The sequence below is a fragment of the Hemiscyllium ocellatum genome, chromosome 4 (genome assembly GCF_020745735.1).
Source record: "Hemiscyllium ocellatum isolate sHemOce1 chromosome 4, sHemOce1.pat.X.cur, whole genome shotgun sequence".
Classification (NCBI taxonomy): domain Eukaryota; kingdom Metazoa; phylum Chordata; class Chondrichthyes; order Orectolobiformes; family Hemiscylliidae; genus Hemiscyllium; species Hemiscyllium ocellatum.
This window is the reverse complement of record NC_083404.1, coordinates 125,836,938-125,858,161: the sequence shown is the minus strand read 5'-3', so window position 1 is coordinate 125,858,161 and position 21,224 is coordinate 125,836,938. Positions and strand designations below refer to the sequence as shown.

Here is a 21,224-nt window from a genome sequence, read left to right as displayed (position 1 = left end):
TATGTGGTAGAAAGTGGGCTATCAGTAGTTGTCGGCGATCTACATATTTGTGAGACTGCACTTGCATGCCTATTTCTGGCTCTACAAACATTTCCACAAAAAAAAGTGCCAGGCTATTTTTAGTACAGTTTCCAGAACTCCCTTTAGATATGCTACACGCACCCAACCCAACAAGTGAAAATGTAAGAGATGATTTTGCAATGAAACGCTGCTGGTGGGGAATCCCTGCACATATCACAAACTGTTAACATCATCCTTCTCTGGAGAAAAAAAAATATTCTAACCGAAGACCTTTCCTCATCAAACACTTTGCTGCAGTTGTGGTGTGCAGATGACAGTGGGGGCCTCTGTCTCACTGAACATAATTTGACTTGTCTCGAAGAATGAAAGAACTTTAAAACTGATCTGCTGCCAGATATAGAAAGAGAAACACACGTTTCAAAGAAGAAAGGTCACAATTGTGCATCAGTCCAAAGCCTGGGTGTAACTGCTGATGTTACAAAAAACAGAGCGTGGTCGGACTCCACCCTTGATGAAGGCCTGAGTATAATTACATTAACCTCTGCCTTCACTCTTGGCTGATTCCAGTCTTTTAGTATTTCTCTAATTTTTAATTTGACGTGAGAGAGAGAGAGAGAGCGAGCGAGAGCGAGAGAGAGATGATTGTCCATTTTGGTTAGCCCATCCTTATTTGACAAACCAATTGTTCAACTCAAAGATGCTCCTTCAATTCCTCAGACTCATTTACATTTATCGAAGAAAAGCCGAGAGTTTCAATCTCAAGGCAGGTAGCAGGAAACCACTGGGGGGAGGTGGGGGAGGGGGTACTGACCAACTCAGGAGAGAGACTCTGCGAAGATGAAATGTTCATGGTTGGGTGAAGTTAAAAATCACACAACAGCAGGTTATAGTCCAACATGTTTATTTGAAAGTACAACCATTCGGAATATATTTTTGTCCAGAGCAGGATGATGTTAACTGTTTGTGATGTGTGCAGGGATTCCGCACCAGCAGTGTATCATTACAAAATCATCTCTTACATTTTCACTTGTTGGCTGTGTATAACATATGTATAAGGAGTTCTGGAAACTGCTCCTAAAATAGACTGGCACTTTTTTTTGTGGATTTGTTCATAGGACCAGAGGTAGGCATGCAAGAACTTGACTAGAACGAGAACGTTTTGGAGAAATAACGAAGAAGACGTGAACTATATGGACTAAAGTAAGTCATTTGACAAGGTTCCGCATGATAGACCGGTTAGCAAGGTTAGATCTCATGGCATACAGGGAGAACTAGGCATTTGGATACAGAACTGGCTCGAAGGTAGAAGATAGAGGGTGGTGGTGGAGGGTTGCTTTTCAGACTGGAGACCTGAGACTAGTGGAGTGCCACAAGGATTGGTGCTGGGTCCACCACTTTTTGTCATTTATATAAATGATTTGTATATGAACATAGGAGATATAGTTAGTAAGTTTGCAGATGACACAAAATTGGAGGGGAAGTGGGCAGTGAATAAGATTACCTCAGATTACAACAGGAATTTGGCCAATGGGCTGAGAAGTGGCAGATGGAGTTTAATTTAGATAAATGTGAGGTCCTGCATTTTGGGAAAGCAAATCTTAGCAGGACTTACACACTTAATGGTAAAATCCTAGGGAGTGTTGCTGAACAAAGAGACCTTGGAGTGCAGGTCCATAGCTCCGTGAAAGTAGAATCGCAGGTCGATAGGATAGTGAAGAAGATGTTTGGTATGCTTTCCTTTATTGGACAGAGCATTGAGTATAGGAGTTGGGAGGTCATATTGCGGCAATACAGGACATTGGTTAGGCCACTGTTGGAATATTGCATGTAATTCTGGTTTCCTCCCTGTCGGAGGATGTTGTGAAACTTGAAAGAGTTCAGAAAAGATTTACAAGCATGTTGCCAGGGTTGGAGGATTTAAGCTATAGAAAGAGGTTGAATAGGCTGGGGCTGTTTTCCCTGAAGCGTCGGAAGCTGAGGTTTATTAAATCATGAAGGGCATGGATAGCATAATAGACAAGGTCTTTTACCTGGGGTGGTGGAGATCAGAACTAGAGGGCATAGATTTAAGGTTTTCATACAGAGGGTGGTACGTGTATGGAATGAAGTGGAGGAAGTGGTGGAGGCTGGCATAATTTAAAAGGCATCTGGATAGGTACACGAGTATTAATGGTTTAGAGGGATATGGGACAAGTGCTGGCAAATGGGACTAGATTAGGTTAGGATATCTGGTTGGCATGGACGAGTTGGACTGAAGGGTCTGTTTCCAGGCTGTACACCTCTATGACTCTATGTGCAGTCCCACAAATATATAGGTTGCTGACAACTACTGATAGCTCTCTTCTTAACCCATACAGCTCTCATTTTCCATGACTTCGTGCTTCTTGAAGCTGCTAGAATTCTGGCCTCTTGCATAATAAAGCGCTTAATGTGTTCATTGAACATTCAGATTATACCAATGAGACCTGAACTTAACACACACCAAGCCCTTTAATCACTTTGGACAGGTATAGTGGCAGATCCACCAATTTTGGCGATAAGATAAAAACCACTCCTGACACTTTTGATACACGTAAGAATTTTTTTTCTTAATTCGCTCATGGGATGTGGGTGTACCTGGCCAGGGCAGCATTTATTGCCCATCTCTAATTGCTGGTGAGAAGGTGGTGCTGAGCTGCCTTCTTGAACCGCTGCAGTCCATTTTCTGTCGGTAGACCCAAACTTCCAGGATTTTGACCCAGCAACACATGAAGGCATGGCGGTATGTTTCCAGGTATGAGTGGTGACTGGTGAGTGGCTCAGAGGGGTATTATAGGTGGTGGTTTTTCATGTATCTCCTGCCCTTGTCCTTCTAAATGGTGGTGGTGGTCATGGGTTTGGAAGTTGCTGTCTCAGGAACTTAGGTGAATTTCTGCAATACATCTTGTAGATTATACACAATGTTACTACTGAGCGTCAGCAGTGGAGGGAGTGGATGTTTGTCATTGTGGCACCAATCAAGTGAGCTGCTTTGTCCTGGATGGTGTCAAGCACCTGGAGCTGCAGCCATCCAGGCAAATGGGGAGTATTCCAACACACCTCTGACTTGTGCCTTGTAGACTGTAGGCAGGCTTTTGGCAGTCTAGAGGTCAGTTACAGGATTCAGAGTTGCTGACCTGCTCTTGTAGCCATTGTATTTGTATGGCTAGTCCAGTTCAGTTTCTGGTCAATTGTGCAACCACAGGATCCTGACAGTAGTGGATTCAGTGATGGCAATGCCACTGAATGTCAAGCGATTGTCTCTTGTTGAAGATGATCATTGCCTGGCATTTGTGTGACATGAATTTCACTTGCCATGTCTCAGGCTAAGCCTAGATACTGTCCAAGCATTTGGTTATGGACTGCTTTTGTATCTGATGAGTTAAGAATGCTACCAAGCATCGTATATTGATCAGTGAACATCTGATCTTATAGGGGAGCAAAAGAGGTTGGTAAAGCAGCTGAAGATGGTTGGGCCAAGACACTACCCTGAGGAACTCTTGCAGAGACGTGTTGGGCTGTTGGTTGGCCAGTTGACTGAGTGTTCTGACATTCATTAGAACGTTGGAACAGTTCAGCCTTAGGGAAAACATTGCTTGATTGACAGCTCTGACTCTCTTAACCTTCTCTTTTAATTTACATAAAAACAAACAGGTTTCAAGTGCTTGCAGTCTCTTCTATTGGCAATTTATTTGGCCTGAATGATGGATACTTTAATTATCCTATTGTAAAGAGGAGACATTCTTTAAGAACATGGAAACTAATGAGTGATGTTTTTTAAAAACATTTTCTATTTACAGATTTTTCTGCTTCCTCTTTGTTTATCCTCAAATATTCTAATATATGTAAAGCCTGATTCCTCCTCCATGAAGTCATGCTGATAGTGCTTGATTATATTATGTTTTCTAAATGCTCTTCTATCTTATAACAGATGCTAACATTTTCCCAATAAAGATGTCAAGTTAACTTGTCTACAGTTATTTTCTTTATCTCTCCTTTAATTTTTGAGTAAAGGTTTTATATAGATAGTTTCCCAATCCTTTGGCACTTTTCCAAAATCTAAGGAATCAAGTTCAATTGTGATCTGCAACCTAGCACAGTCTTCCTTGAGAAGGGTTCCCTCTTTGCCTCCTCTATAATCCTCCAACTTATTGATAATCAAAGACCGATTGACAAAGCAAATCATCACAGACAGTTCTAAATATTAAAGCCAGGTGTCGTGACCCTTAAACGTTAGAAAATGTGCTTTTAGAAACGTCTGAAGCAGTGTTTTTTTCATTTGAGGTGAAACATAATGGCCTAAAATGGAGTAAATTGGACTGAACTCTGCCTGGCAACAGGTCGATGTGATGGAGAGACCAGGGGGCACAGGTCAAATCCGACAGAAAACGAAGTGTAAACTTTAACACCTGGACACGAAAGGAAGGCGGCTGACCTTCCTAACAGCAGATTCCCAGAGGTATTCAGACAAAAGTTTTGGAGGTGACCACACATAACAAGTACCAAGCTAAAGGAATGAACATCTTTTAGGGAAGCAGCGAGCAGAGTGCTGGTGAGAACACAACCCATTCTGAAAAAAAACCTACCATTGTGGAAAGTTAGACACCATGCTGAACCTTACAATGGAAAGGCCATTTCATTATGCTCATAGACTCGAGTCTGGAGAAGCACAATGGCAGATTTATCTTAGCAAAGTGGGGTGATGTGCTGGGAGAATTAGCCGCAAGATTATATGTCTACAGAGAGTGAGATGTACTGCATAACGTTGTCTGGGGTTTTTGATTGTGTTAAGAAGTTGTTTGGGAATACTTTCCATTAATTTATTAAGTTTCTATTAAATGGTGTTTTAATCGATATTGATTTTATTTGGTTTGTTAAGGTAAAAGTCTTTTAATGTGAAATCTCACTGAATGCTTTGTTCAGATTGTACGAAATTCAGATCTCTTTTTAAAATGTATCCATCTCTGCACGGGCTATTACACAGAAACATGGAGATTTGAACCCCTTCCTCCTGATTGGGAACACAGCTCTGCACAACGGACATTGCTGCCTGACTCAAAATGCTTCCCAAAGTGTTACCAAAAACAAATGTCTTTAGTTACCTCTGTACTGAAGCAGCTCTCGTCTTCTGTCCTGTATATTTTGTAGTCTCCATCAGCTTTGCGAATTTGGTCCATAGTGCCTCGGCTCTGAAGGGTTTCTTGCTCTTCTCTGTGACTGGGGACTAGCTGCCAATCAGGCTGGTCCCTCAGTTTGGACTGTTGAGTGCATGGGCGATTTAACAAAAACAATAAAGGACAGGGAGGAAATAAAAAAAAAACAAAAATGGGTATAGTAGACGACTAAAAAACTACAAGACAAAGAAAAGCGTGAAAAGGAAAACCAACTTAAACACAGTGGCATAAGAGAGTGATGAAAACAGAACCAAAATGAGTATAAGCAAAATGATGGGCTGAAACATCTGAAAAGAAAAAAGAGAAAGAGAGGAAAAAAGAATGCAAACACTGGTTATGAGGCGCATGCAATGAAGGATGCATGAATCAAACCAACGGTAAGCTTACAAATCATGAAAGAATTTGCCTATCCCTGCAGGAGCCATGCACAAAGCACCATTCGGGAGGGTGTTAGTGGGGGCTGGTTCCGTGACTAGAAGCAAGCACCAGCCTTAAATCACGGTGCTGCCTGTCTGAGGATACCATGCCCCCTCCCCTCTGTAGGAAGGGAGAATTGATTGGTTTCATGGCATGTGCTCCTTATGTCTTTCCATGGATCATTAAGCGAATCAAGAATCTTGAACCGCCTCTGGTATTCTGTAAATCAGCTCATGGAATTGGATCCAAGGGACCTAAGAGACTCAAAGATTTGAACGAATGCCATAATGAATGGGTCAGTCTACACATTCCTGTTGGTGATGACAATGGAGGAATTATATTGCTTTGGTCACTACTTTAATGTGTGAATTAACTATTTATTTTTAATGACAAAGTCAAACGTCACGCGACACCAGGATATAGTCCAACAGGTTTATTTGAAATTACAAGCTTTTGGAGGTGACCTGATGAAGGAGCAGCGCTCCAAAAGCTTGTGATTGCAAATAAACCTGTTGGACTATAACCTGGTGTCATGTGACTTCTGACTTTGTCTACCCCAGTCCAATACCGACGCCTCCACATTGTATTTTCAATGAACTATCATCTTACTATACTCATGGACAAATCTTTTGAACAATTTGGGCTAGTAATTTTTTATAGGAAATCTAGTGACATTTATGAAATTTTCTTTATTTAATCACCACTAGTTTTTCAATGTGCTATGTTTGGTGTTGAAGATTCTGCTTCTATTTTCTCACTGAAGATTTTCTCACGTTGAGTTAGTATTCCATTGGATATCGCCAGTCCAAGGCACTCTTGATGCCTGATATTGGACAGAGGTTGGCAACGGACTGACTGTTCAATCTCAGGAAGATAAGCTCCAAACTGTCCACAAGCCACACAACACTTGCTAGCCATTAGTGACCTGGTCAGGCCTGTGGAGGATAAGAAGTGGGACTCGAGTTCGCAATTTGTCACTTGTACCCACACTTTAAGACTTTGTAAATGGTTAGGTACTTTTTATCAGTTTCATTGGGCAGGCTGCCTGGCAAATCTGTAAATAATGGCTGAGCTGTGAAGCTTCACCATTCTGAGAGCCAAACCTCACCAGTTACTATTTCAGTTATGCCTCACCTCCGTGGCCTGGGTTGGATAGAAACTCGTGGCATGATCGTTGGGTGAAATCCATACCAGAAAGAATACGTGTTCAGATTTGCTACACATTTTACTCTGCTTATCAGGTTCAATGAAATTGTGGTTTCCATTGGTAGAGGGACATAGAATCAGAAACAGGCCATTCAGCTACACTGTCATTCAATTAGATTTTTGGGGTTGACACGTAGCCTACATGTATTTACTCACCGAGGTCACTATCAATCCATAGCCTAGATTAACAAAACGCTGTGTAGTTATGGAGAGTTTTATTAACTTTATTCAATGCACAATGTAATGGGCTGATCAAACTTCAGCACAACAAAGAAATGGACAATTCAGAGGGCAATGCCCCCATTGCCCCAGAGTAAACTTGCAAAATAAATCTGTATGTCACAGTGGGTCAGCTTTCTCAATGTGTAATGCCTGCCCCCCACCAGTTTTCCTTGTTCTGATAAACCTACTCAATGGAAAGATTCTGGTCTGCTTGGGGAAGTACTTTAAGATCAAATGCAGGAAGAATTCTTTGTTCAGGTTTAACCACCTCATTCCATAACACCCAAATCCTTGCTTTGGTAAACACATCCCAATAGCGGAAATAGAATTGCTGCCTTTTGCAAAGTTCAAAATCAAAAAGGGCCCGAGGTGTTAGGCTAGAAAGGAAGATAAAAAAGACATTAATCATGGCAATAAATTTGAGGTGAAGACAATAAAAACTTGCATAACCCACATCGTTAATTCTTCTTCTGTGTTCAAATGGAAAAAGAGCTGGATTGTTATTTCTGGGCCATTTCTTTTGGAAACATCCAGTCAGCCGTATCCAAACTGGCCTGCTCACTCTCTAACCGAAGGTATATGCCAATCCCATTTTGCTTCATAAAGCAGGCTGTGTAAAACATTGCCCGTCTTTCACTCACATCGCAGGCCCACAGCTCAGCCCCAGCACTCTGAAGGTGACGCTATGACTCAAGTGCACAAGCAGCTGAACACTTCCCTTCCTGCCAAGCTCTCAGTCTGACTGGGGAAGATGTGAGAAATGTGATATCTGGCACTAGTGGATTTACTCCTAATCCATCTTGGCTCAGGAAAAGCAGAGAGTGAGCGGACTTAACGACCCTGTCTGATCTACTGTAAAAAAAAGAAAGTACACGGGGCTTTATATCTTGGAAGCGTAGAATCTGAATAATGCTACACCTTAAATAGCTTAATTCCATTTGAGCTGGTCTCTAGAGGCTTTTGGAAGTCAGGTGTAAATGGGCTGCAAAAGACCTTCATCAGAGTTAGTCTTGCAATGTTTTCCCATTCTGTATGAGGCTTCACATCAAACTCTATGAGCTGAGCACAGAATGTATTTAGTAAGTGTTTTAGTGCAGTTTGGTTTATGCTTAGTAAAGGTGCAAAGTGTTATTGAGTTTAAAGGCAACAGCAGAAGCGAGAGCAGCAGTGGTGCATCTAAAAGCAGACAGAGCCAGCTTGCTTACCTGGAAGTCAGTGATGAGCTCCTTCCCCAGAGTTCCAACAGGAGAGTCGCGAGACATGGAAGTCACAGATGACAGGAAGCTTCCAGACTCTGTCAGATGTGGCAAGGGTGACAGGTCGTCCATTTGCTCCCTCAGCCCTTCCCCGAGATGGTCAACCTTCTCCATGAAGGTGTGCAGCTCGGATCGGAACGCCTTCATCCTGGTGTTGATGGTGTCCAGAAGCTCAGGCTGGTTCCTGCTGCTGCTGCTGCTGCTGCTTCTCTCCCCGTCTTCACTGAAGCCTTGGTCCGAGGCAGCACTCGTCACCAGCAGCTTGGCGTCGTAGATGAGGCTGTCGGTGTCTGTGATCAGGCGATCGACCGTCCTGCCCAGACGTTCGGCCTCCCGTTTGATGCTGATGAGAGACTCGGTGTCTTCCCTCTTCCTCAGCAGTTCCAAGGCGCAGATGTCGACTGCGTCCGGTGGCTTGCCCGGCGATTTCTCGCATACCTCTTCGGAGTCGCTCTCGCCGCCGATGGGGCCCTCCCTTTTTGGCTGGGGCGGAGCGTGGCTCTCCTCACCATCGCTCTCCTTCTTGCCCGGGTCACTGTCGGCATCGCTGTCCCTGGGGCTGGCCGTACGGAGGCCGAGGTGTGACGCCAGGTCATAGCGCTGCACGTTGGAGATGAGCACCCGATTCTCGTACTGCAGCTTCATCACCTTGCCGCTCAGTTCGTTGACCTGGAGCCGGGCCGCTTTCAGCTCCTCCTGAAGGGAGATGCCTGCCTTCTCCTCCAGCCATGCAGGCTCCTGGCCTGGGCCTGGGCCACGCCTCAGCACGCTGATCTCGTGGGTGAGCTGCCGGTTGTGGTCTTCGATCTCGCTGATGGAGCGGCGCAGGAGCTCCGCCTCCTCCTCCACGAACTGTAGGTGCCTCCGGAGTTCAGCCGCCGAGTCCAGCGAGTCACCGTGCGGCGAGGTGGGAATGCTTGGCACGTGTTCCCGGCCCGGGCACTCCCTGTCATGCTGGCACTTCATGTCGTCCATCTCGGCTTTGAGGCCTCTGTTCTCCACCTCCAGCTCCACGATCTTCCTGCCCAGGATGTTGGCCTCTTCCTCCACCAGCTTGAGCCGCAGTTTCAGCTCAGCCTCTCTGGTGCTGGGCGGCCCTCCAGCCTCACCGGTGGGAAGGGGGCTGTCCACATCCCCATACAGGGACTTGTACTTCTGCAGTTCATGTTCCAACTCGTCCTTCTCCCTGCCCAACTTTGCCATCTTCTTGCGCATCAAAGAGCCTTCCTCCTTCGCAAACTGGAGCTGGCACCTGAGGTCAGCGCTATCTTCCTGAATTTAGAAAGATGAACAGATCAATAATAGACACATAACGCCATACAGCATGGAAACAGACCCTGCGGTCCAACTCGTCCACACCGACCAGACATCCCAATCTGACCTCGTCCCATTTGCCAGCATTTGGCCCATAATCCTCTAAACCCTTCCTATCCATATATCCACCCAGATGCTTTTTTAACATTGTAATTGTATCAGCCTCCACCACCTCCTCTGGCAGCTTGTTCTATATATGCACCACCCACTGCAGAGGAGTCAACCATAATGTGGTTAGAACCAACAATCAAAATCTTCCAGTAATTCACTCAAGAATTCAGCATGCAATGTTTTCAAAGCATGAGGGTGTTGTACCAAAGAGTGATAAGGAACGATGACACTAAATTCTTTTGGTCATTGACGCAAGAATTCAGTCTCCACACAGATTAAAGGACAACACAGACAGGGGTCTATTGAAGTTGTCACCCGACATCCCAATGCACACTGCTCTACAACGTTTCCAAATTTTATCCAGGAAGACGGATAAGTGGGTTATTTAAACTTGTTTGGGTCACTTGGAAGATTTTACTCTAATGGAGAAAACTGGTTTTAATCACGTAATTATAGAAACAAGAAAGAGTTGCATTTATACGGCGCCTTTTATGATCATAGGATATCCCTAAGTACTTTATTGCTAATTCACTCCCCATACTGGTCATGCTGTGGCTGTAGAATGAATTCATTCCTATTTGAAGCTCTGATGGTTAGTCAATACTATGCTAGTAACACTTAGACGTGAACAACTAAAATTAATCGTTTTTATCATTTTCCATTTAATTCAACCTTTAAGGAGAAATAAACAACTGTGAACTACATACCAAGCACCTGCCTAAAGGAGATGGAGGGGCGAGCCAGAAGCAGATTGCTCTACAACAACAAAAATACATTTATATGGAACCTTCAATATAGTGGTACATCCTGAGGGAGCTTCAAAGGAATGCTACATTTGTACCAGGTTAATGGTATCACTAACTGAAATAGAAAACAATCTAATGAGGTGAAAAATGAACTAAGTGTAGCCACATCAAACCCACTTTCCTAATGGGAAGCTGAAATGTCTCTCTAAAAGAATTTTTAAGATCATCGTCAAACTTTGCAAAATATCAACATTGAAATCAATCATTAACCCAGGAAGTGCTGCTCATTCTACAGTGGGTTCCACAACTTCCATCCTTCAGGATGGCAATTTAACCTTGTGGGGCACCACAGCACAGTTCACGAGGAGTCTTTGGGTAGTCAGCGAGTATTACAAAGTTGCACCACCTTTGTCTTCCTCCTCCTCTCACTCTCCAGCCTGAGGACTGAAAGCAGAGCTAATGTTAATTGGACATGCTGGAGGGTTTGTACTTTCCCAGAGGGAGGAAGCAGTTCACAAATCAATCGATCACAGCTCTCTCTGAGAACTTGACGCTAGCAAAAGCCTGTGAGTTAATGAAGTGGCTCTTTACTTCACAGTGTATCAGGGAGAATTGAAGCCTGGACATAAGGTTTCCACTGGGACACTCATGAAACAGCTGCCGACTGCTGACTGAGAGACCAAGCTAGCAGCAGGTCCCATTGCTGTCAAGACAAGCCTCATGCCGAATGAGTGGAGGGGTAAAACCCTTCTTCAAAATAAATGTGAACGTGACCACACTAAAACCATTCATCTATGAATTCAAACTGACAGGTGAATTAAGGATAAAAAGGGAAAACACTGCAGAAACTCAACAGGTACAGCTACGTATGTTTGGAGAATGGTGGTTTTTATGCCGTTGACAAAATGGAGGGGACGACAAGGACCGAGTAGAACAGATGGTGAGGGTGACCAGAGCAAAAGATCAAGGGAGTTCTAAAGTCGGTAATTTTCTAGCCCTTTTCAGTTCTGGAGAAGAGTCATGTTGGATTCAAACTGTTAATTCTACCTCTCTCTCCACAGGTGCTGCCAGTCCCACTGGAGAATTTTCTCTTTTTACTTCAGATTTCCAGCATCTACCATTTTGCTTTTCAATGAATTAAGGCATCATCTGATCAATTTGTTCATATAAGCTTGAGGCTGACTGGGTTGCTATTCACAGAGAGAGCTGGCATGGACTTGATAGGACATATGATGTTTTAATGACTGCACAGCTCAATGGACTGTTCCGTTTGGGAGGAGTTGACAAGGGAATTGACAAATACTGTGGTGAGATTTTAGAAATTCATAACTGTGAACATTGTCAAGTTGGATTAGAGACCATCACACAGGAATTGTGGAACAATGGAGAACATTACATCCTTGGAAGCCTGCTCAGCTTACTGGTGAGCGTTACCATTAGACATCTGCAATATTTGGTCCACATGTGTTGTTTTCCTGTAGACACGTTTCTAGCTGCTCTCCCTAAATGGAATAACACACTGGGAATATTGAGAAATATTGGACACTGACTGTCAATAAGAATTCCATGGAGCAGACAGGAAATTGTAACAGCAACATGCCTGAAATCCTTATCTTTGCAATGATTGTCACCAAATTACTCAGAAATGGAGACTTGCTCCTGATGTAGCTTCAGTTCAAAGTTTAGTTATATTTTTGTTCAATTATTTTTAAAGACACCAGATCTGACATTAGCGAGATCAGTAAAGGTACTTGTCTCCTGCACCTTTGTCCTGTTCTTCAACTCAAACAACATGGTTCAGCAATCTCCATCTGTCTTGGGTTGCTGTGATGGCACCTGAATCAGGCGGGCATTTGGATGCCTTAAAAATCAAAGACCCAGCGCCAATGTGTGGGAATAGGGTAATATGTATCCTTAAACGAATTTAAGCACTTTGGCCTTGCCTTTCCACTGGGGAATATCCCCATCCCCTATTCTCTATGTCAGCATCTGCAGTTCTGAGATGGACTATCAAGCACAGTCTGATTTCCAGCTGTTAAAGGCAATGTGATTCCAATGTGACAACAAGCAAAACTAATGTCATTTACAAAATACCATGCAAGAACTGTAACAAACACTACATCGGACAAACAGGCAGAAAACTAGCCACCAGGATTCATGAACATCAACTAGCCACAAAATAACATGACCCTCTCTCACTAGTATCCTTACATACAGATGAGGAACGACACCACCTCGACTGGTACAACACATCCATCCTAGGACAAGCCAAACAGAGACACGTGCAAGAATTCTTAGAAGCATGGCATTCCAACTGGAACTCTATCAACAAACACATCGAGTTAGACCCTATCTACCAATCCCTGAGAAAAAGAAAAGGAAATGACATCACCACAGTAAAGGACATCACCAACCCAAAGAAACTCAAATATATAAATAGGAAGCAGGAATCAACAGCAGTGCTTTGCCCGGAGGCCCACTGAAGATGTTACTTAAAAGGGTGACGAAACATCTGGAAAGGAACCTTTCAGCTCAATGAGCAAACCTACATCCGGAAACTTGTCTCCATGCAATAGCTGTAAACACAATACTGACTAGTATCCTGTACTCATTTGTAACCGTGAATATGATCATCCCAGAATGTGAGTGTGACCATAATGGGAAGGGAAGGGGGTTTGGGCCAGGAAGTTTCCATGTTGTTCTCTTTGTGTGACAAGGGGGATTTGAACCCCTGGCCAGGCTATCATGTGGCAGGAGGCAGGTTTCCAGCAGCAGGTGGGTGGTAGGTATGGAGTGGGAGACCCTGGGGTTTGAAAGTTACAATCATTACTCAATTCAAATCGTCCCTGTCACAAAGTACATCTGCTCCTCCTTAACACACAAGGAAACTAGAAAGACAAAATACAAAGTTCAGGCATACCTGGGACCTCTAACTATAATTACACAGGTTTGAATTTGTACAGTATTTCATAATGTCATGATGTCCCTAAGTGGTTTACAACCATTAAAATATAGTCATTGGTGCACATTTGTGTGAAAGGCTAAAAGATAAACTATCAAGAAGCATATGTAGCCAAAGACTGAGTCTGTTTGTTATTACTCCCCTCATAAGATAGCTTCAGACCCAGTTATCCATATGACTTCTTTTTCCCTGGCAATGTTCCCCCAAATATGTTGAATCATTGTTGGTATACAATTCTCCAACACCTGATTGCTTGGAGCAGCTAATCCTCATATACAAGCTGTGTGGCAAGGGACAGTATATTGTCTGTGTGTGTCTTCACCAAACACAGCGTCCACACATTTCCTTCCTGTCCATGCATTGTTTGTGAAAATGACAATCAGGAGTGAGACCATAATCCTAATGGAGGCCCGTTCTCATGTGGACACAGGTCGGAGATCAAACATGATGCAAATTGAGGATTAAACCTGAGACATTCTTGGACTGTAAGACTCAGCTTTAAATAGTTGAGTCAACAATAAATCAACAACAAACAAAAAACTGTGGATGCTGGAAATCTGCAACAAAAACAGAAATTGCTGGAGAATCCCTGCAGGTCTGGGAACATTTGCAGAGAGACAAAGCAAAGCAGAGTTAACATTCCAAATCCAGTGACGCTTATTCAGAAATGGGAAATTATCTTGCTCTGAAGAAGGGTGACTGGAAACGTTAACTCTGCTTTCTGTCCGCAGATGCTGCCAGACCTGCTGAGTTTCTCCAGCAACTATTTTTTTTGTAATAAATCAACAACTATTCTTTCAGCCTATATTATGTTTGGTCATTAGTCAATAAATTCCCAGGAATTTAATTCCTATATCAATAACCTAGTAACACTTGGTCTTTGCCATGGCAACATAATGATCTGTTTTGCTGATTATATGTTCCAATTCTTGTCCAACATAACGGCTCTGTGGCAGTCAGCAATTGAAAAAAAATGTTGAAAGAAAATGAACAGGCAATTGACTAATTTAGAAGTGGGCCGTTCCACTGCGATCAGCTGTTGAAGTGTGACTGATAGATTAGTGCCCACCACTGAGGCTTTAACCTGCTGTCAGGAGTTTCACTGGACATTGGAGAAAGGTTTGTGAGCGAGCTCTCTGTGCTCTGAGGGAGACCGTGCAGCTGCCCCTGTGGGTGGAACTGAGGGGACAGCGGTGATCCAGTAGATCAGCTGATGGTGATGATTGAGACAAGCAGGTGGGAGGATGCAGAGTTTACCAGCAATATACAGTAATTTGGGGAGTTGCGATCATCTAGTAACTTAAGAACGTAAAAAATGATGCTGCTCATCCGCCACATTCTCTGCATGGCACTGGAGTCTTATCAGCAATCTCCTTGCCCTTCACAATAAGGTCTGGCAACCTGAAGTGGACACAAGATTTTAATGACGTAAACAATGTGGATTTCTATAAGTTATGGGTTGTCATGTCAATCAACAAACAGTATATTTCCTCACCTCCACTATCCTGTAAACGGAACCAATCATTAGTGGAAAATACTTCTTTGAGAAAACCAATCTGGTATTGAGCAGGACATCAAAGTGTCCAGTAGAATTTCCCGGCCTGCCAAATCCAGGGAAATGTAGGGCAGACCAGGAGAATTTCTGGGCTATTGTTATTCACTTGAAAAGCCACCAGTTCTATTCAATGTGATATCCTGGTGCCCTGGAGTTTGAGAACATGGTCTACCATTTGTACAGTCACTGGTACCATCAAACTAAGGCCATGTTCTCCCCTTGCATGATTCAGGAAAGACAGAAATCTATACCTGATATTAAACGGTGGTGGGGAATCTCCAAACTAACATAACACAAATAATCACTCACAACATGCTCTTTCCCACAACCTGTGCTACCATCTCTAGGAGATCCAATCGTTCTATCAGACCTTTGCATGAGCACAGCCTTTTGTCCTTATAATTAAACAGAAAAGGACTGTAGTCATGTACAACTCATAGGAGATCACTGAGGCTTCAAGTTATAACATTCGATTTAAGATCAGTCAAATCCCACTCCCTCCATTATTTCCCCTCACAGAACATCACAAATTAAACCCAATGGTGTCACCCACCTGCTTGGCAGAGCCAGCTCTGTCACCTCTGGTGGAGATGCCTTTAGGAATGAAGCTTGGCGATAAAAATCAGTCTATGATAAGACCATTAGACCATAAGACATAGGAGTGGAAGTAAGGCCATTCGGCCCATCGACTCCACTCCGCCATTCAATCATGGCTGATGGGCATTTCAACTCCACTTACCCGCATTCTCCCCATAGCCCTTAATTCCTCATGACATCAAGAATCTATCAATCTCTGCCTTGAAGACATTTAGCGTCCCGGCCCCCACTGCACTCTGCGGCAATGAATTCCACAGGCCCACAACTCTCTGGCTGAAGAAATGTCTCCGCATTTCTGTTCTGAATTGACCCCCTCTAATTCTAAGGCTGTGCCCACAGGTCCTAGTCTCCTCGCCTAATGGAAACAATTTCCTAGCATCCACCCTTTCCAAGCCATGTATTATCTTGTAAGTTTCTATTAAGTCTCCCCTTAATCTTCTAAACTCCAATGAATACAATCCCAGGATCCTCAGCCGTTCCTCATATGTTAGACCAACCATTCCAGGGATCATCCGTGTGAATCTCCGCTGGACACGTTCCAGTGCCAGTATGTCCTTCCTGAGGTGTGGGGACCAAAACTGGGCACAGTACTCCAAATGGGGCCTAACCAGAGCTTTATAAAGTCTCAGTAGCACAATGGTGCTTTTATATTCCAACCCTCTTGAGATAAGTGACAACATTGCATTCGCTTTCTTAATCACGGACTCAACCTGCATGTTTACCTTTAGAGAATCCTCGACTAGCACTTCCAGATCCTTTTATACTTTGGCTTTATGAATTTTCTCACCATTTAGAAAGTAGTCTATGCTTTTCTTCTTTTTGCCAAAGTGCAAGACCTCGCCTAACCTCTATGAGCACTAGCCTCACCACCCTACCATAATAGTGGAGTCAAGGACTGTGACCATCGAGTCACTTGACCATTTCTATTGCACTGTCTACAAAGTATCAGGATAGGAGGCATCAACACTGACACAATATGAAATAGAACAACTCAAAGAGATGTTGCCATATTAGTCTGACAATGCCATTCACATGAGTGATGATAGAATTCTCAAAACCATCTTCTCTGGCAAACTGTGGTCTGAATTTTAGAGGTAGCTGAATGAAAAGTTTTAAAACCACAAAGGCCATCACACAGTCTTTCAATATTGACTGCAGCATCAGAAATCACAATGACACAATGCCCCGCAGTCTGCCTGCTTTTGAATAGAAGGTTGTGAGGGTGTAATACCATATGCATGGTGCAACTGATTTACTCACCTTCAGGGGTGGTTGATGGCATTTAAAAGGACTATTAACTTTCATACATGACCAGCTCCATCAGCTCATTCACATCTAAGACTCATTCACATCTGCTGGGAAACTCTAGCAATAGCATTCACTATAATGATGTATCCAATACAAGAATTCAAAATCAATGACATGGTGAGGATGCACTGCCTCAGTCTAGTCAAGGCTCATTTAGAATTGGTAACAATTCTTCTACACCTTAAAATGATCAAAAATGCACTTTACTATAGAGGAGCTCAAAATCCTGGAAGTAATTAGCAACAACTGAGTGATACAATGTGGGATCTTTCAGGAGGGAGCAAATACGATGGGTCAAAGTAATTTCCTTTTGATGGTGGACATATCATAACTAACTGTTCTCCAATGGTGGCCCAGTGGTTAATACTGCTGCCTCACAACGCCAGGGACCTGGGTTTGATTCCAGCCTTAGGCGACTGTGTGGAGTTTGCACATTCTCCCTGTGTCTGTGTGGATTTTCTCAGAGAACACTGGTTTCCTTCCACAATCCAAAGATGTGCAGGTTAGGTGAATTGGCCATGCTAAATCACCCATGGTGTTCAGGGATGTGTAGGTTGGGTGTATTGGTCAGGAGCTAAATGTAGGGGAATGGGTCTGGGTGGGCTACTCTTGGAAGGATCAGTGTGGACTTGTTGGGCCAAAGGACCTGGTTCCACGCTGTAGGGATTCTAAGCTCCTGGCCCTGTAACACACAAGACACGCTGGAAAAACTCAGCAGGTCTGGTAACATTTGTGGAGAGAGAAAGAAAGGTAACATTTTGAGTCTGACAGGTTCTGTGGAAGAGTCTTATCTCCCTATTCTGTTCCTGCCTGAATCAGTTACCAGGATGGGATGGTCCCGTCACTTTAATGGCTATATGGTTTAAGTGGGCTGCATACTTTCTGTGTTTTGGGTGCTGTAATCCTCTTAATCAATTTCCCTCTTGGTATTAAGTTGGAACAATAATTCCTGTCCCCTACCTCCTCCCTTGGACCCCTGTCAATTAGCTCACCACTCACAGAAAAATATAGACAAGGAAGTTATGGATAAATCCATAAAGAAAGGTTAACATCACAAAATGAATTGATTGGATTTTTTTTTAGTATCAGTTCATGGTGTTGACTCCTTGCAACAATTGGAAGTTTCGCTGTATTAAATCGTAACGTTGCCAAGTCAGGCTAAAAATACCTAACCCATGAAAAACTGGAATTGAATCAACCTTGTAGGCTCAAGGGAACGTAATACTTAGCAGTGGGAGATAGCCCCCGAGAACTCATAGTTTACCTGCGTGGCACTTTTCTTATCTTTGTAAAACTCTCGGCTTCCTCTTCTCTTCAAGGAGCTCTGTAAGAGACAAACGCCAAAAAGCTATCATGAGAGAAGATAAGAGATAACATAAACATTCACAGTGCAGGGTGAAAAAAATCCCAGTCACCACCCACTTATTAAAAGCTTCAAATCAAACAACTTAACACTTCAATTAAAATGGTAGGCAAGTGTCAAAAGAACACACTGTTCATTTGCAGACTAATTGTTATCTCTAAACTTGGGTGATAATTGTACCAGCAAACATTGATATGATAGCCCATTATAAAAAGAATTGCGGACATATCATACATTTTACAACCAGTGGACATCCCTAAGTTCTTCGCAGCCAATGGAGTGCATTTAAACAGTAACAAAAGCACAAGTTGCTGGAAAAGCTCAGCAGGTCTGGGAGCATCTGTGAAGAGAAATCAGAGTTAATGTTTCAGGTCTGGTGAAGGGTTCTGAGGAAGGGTCTCCAAACCCGAAACATTAACTCCAATTTCTCTTCACAGGATGCTGCCAGACCTGCTGAGCTTTTCCAGCAGCTTGTGTTTTTGTTTCAGATTTACAGTATCCGCTGTTCTTTCAATTTTTGTTTTGTATTTAAACAGTAGTCACCATTGTCGTCTCAGCCTTTATACAAATAATTTTTATTTTTTATTGTTGCCAAGAAAAAGAGTTAAGCTGACAGCACAGTCCAGCACAGAGTGACTCCCTTCCCCGCAGTATACTGGTTGTGGCCAGCTAGCTCAGAGTCAGTCTTCTCAATTGAAGAGATTCTAATCTCCTGATTATACTGTTTTTTTGTTCCCCACTCCACTACTGCCATACAGCAGTAGTGTTCATATTTACAAATATTCTTTATTTTGTAATGCTGCTAAAACCCATATCATCCAATAGGCTTCCTAACATGTCTGAGAACTAATTTTCTGCTCAGACTGTTCCATACTCTGACAACCAGATGGTGAATTAGGAAGCTCAAGACTTTCAGAGATTTATTAAGGATTTATGTATTTTAAATCAACCTGTTCAGACATATCACTGCAGCTGGTGGATTTGAAGCCAAACCTTTTGGCTCAAAGGTATGCCCACTACCACTGCTGCAAGCTGGACATTCAGCCATCTTGTGACTCACCAATCCCTGTGGCAAGGCCTAGTGCAGGCCTCCATCACGTGGCACCTCCCTGATTCTGGTCACCCCACCCTGCCCAGCCACTCGAACCCACCATTTAACTGATAAAACTCTCGAATGCTGTGGGTTGTGTTTCATTCAAAACTCCATGCTGGAAAACAGAAATAGTTGTAAGACTTGAGAGGAGGAGTATACAAAGAGTCATCCGAGCACAGATCTTTAATTATTGCTGTTGCAACGTTTTCACTGACAGGACATTGTGCTAGGGAGATGGTCAGTCAACTTGCTTGAGGGTCAGTGTAAAATCCACCAGAACATCCAGTGTTGACTTCAGTTTTCCTTCTGTTGCTAGGCAATGACGCATGGTTTACAGTCAGCATCTCTCTGGAACTCAAGTTGAGATCATGAACTTGACATGTGGAGAGTGCTCAGGATTCCTTTCACTGTCTGCCAGTGTGCATAAAGAAATCAGACCCCCACACACATTAGGAATTAAACTGTAACAAGTTGTCACAACATAATATGTCTTTAGCTTTCTCCAGTCTCCCCTGCGGCTCAGCTGGGTGCACTGTTGCTGTTGGGGTTCGAGCTGCAGTCAAGAACTTGAGCCTGAAACAATCTAACCCGGCATTCCAATGTTAAACAGAGGGAGTGCTGCACTGCTGCTTTATAAATGAGATGGTGAGTTAGAGGAAATTAGATCCCGTAACAATACTTCAAAGAAGAGCAAGGGTGTTATCACTGGCCAATATTTATTCCCCCAGTCAACATCATTATAAAACAGATTATTGGTCATTATCTCACTCTTCTGTGCATAATAGCTACTGCATTTTGTTGTGTCTACACTTTGAAATAATGTACTTGATTGGCTGTAAAGCACATTTAAGCGTTTGCAAAAGGTACTACATAAATGAAGCCTTTATTTTCACTTCAAGACTGTGTCCACACTATAGACGTTGAATTAATTTTTTTTGAAGTAGACAGAGGTGTCAAGCATGTCAACATAATGAAGACTCGGACAACCTCAAGGCTTTGCTGATGTAGACGTTCAGCGAAACCCAGACTAAACTCACTGCTCTGTGTAGCAGCGATAATGCTGAAAAGTGAATATTATGACTGTATTTTTAATTATTTCTTTGGATCCTAGCCATACATTAAACAAATACCATCCACATCGTTACACACAGCCCTTTATCCTCTCAGGTGAAGTCAATAATTTCACTTGTGCAAGGTCAAGGTCACACCACTGACTGATGAGCAATCCTGAACTGCACTCTGCAATGTGTGGTGACGGTGATCGTTCCTGGATGTGGGTGATAGTGCATGGCACTATCTCACACATACTCTCAGTCCTGTGCTGTTTTCATTGCATCCCTTGGAATTCTATTGTGTCTCATGCGAGCAGGGAGGAGGAGACTCTAATCTCAAACCTCATAGGGCAGCCCCTCCTTCGTGCTTTGGCAGACCTTGATCTGTGGCGAAGCCCACAGCCAGTTTCAGCCTTCGTGTGTTTCCGTCCACTGCTGATAAATGAAACACAGAAACAGGATTGTGTTGCTTAGATAACTGAAGATGACAGAATTTCTCAGCATTGATATTGCATTCAAAAGTTTTTTTGGTGGCAGTAAGGGATAAGAAAGGGAGTTGAGCAAGTTGCAGTGTTTTTTAAGTTTGACTGTTCCTTTAAATTTGGAATATGGTACCACTTGCATAAAGTATTATTTATTATAGCTGTAGAAAACAGAATTAAATCCCAAAAATAGAGATGAGTTTTAATGCCTATTGGCATTATAACACAGATTAACATTAATCTGCCAAGCCAGCGACACACACATAATCGCAGAGATATACAGCATAGAAACACACCCTTCGGTCCAAATTGCCCACGTCGACCAGA

At 43.1% G+C, this 21,224-nt stretch overlaps 1 protein-coding gene across 2 annotated transcripts in view; it reads right to left on the bottom strand.

Annotated features, from left to right (window-relative positions):
* Window positions 1–21,224, bottom strand: part of LOC132815089 (microtubule cross-linking factor 1) — a 210,990-nt gene that overhangs the window by 91,972 nt on the left and 97,794 nt on the right. For both annotated transcript variants that reach the window (XM_060823835.1, XM_060823836.1), the window contains exons 4-6: window positions 18,172–18,231; window positions 8,264–9,586; window positions 5,142–5,297 (exon numbers count right to left, since the gene is read on the bottom strand). In XM_060823835.1, the coding sequence (XP_060679818.1) occupies window positions 5,142–5,297; window positions 8,264–9,586; window positions 18,172–18,231 (1,539 nt within the window). The remainder of the gene's footprint in view (window positions 1–5,141; window positions 5,298–8,263; window positions 9,587–18,171; window positions 18,232–21,224) is intronic.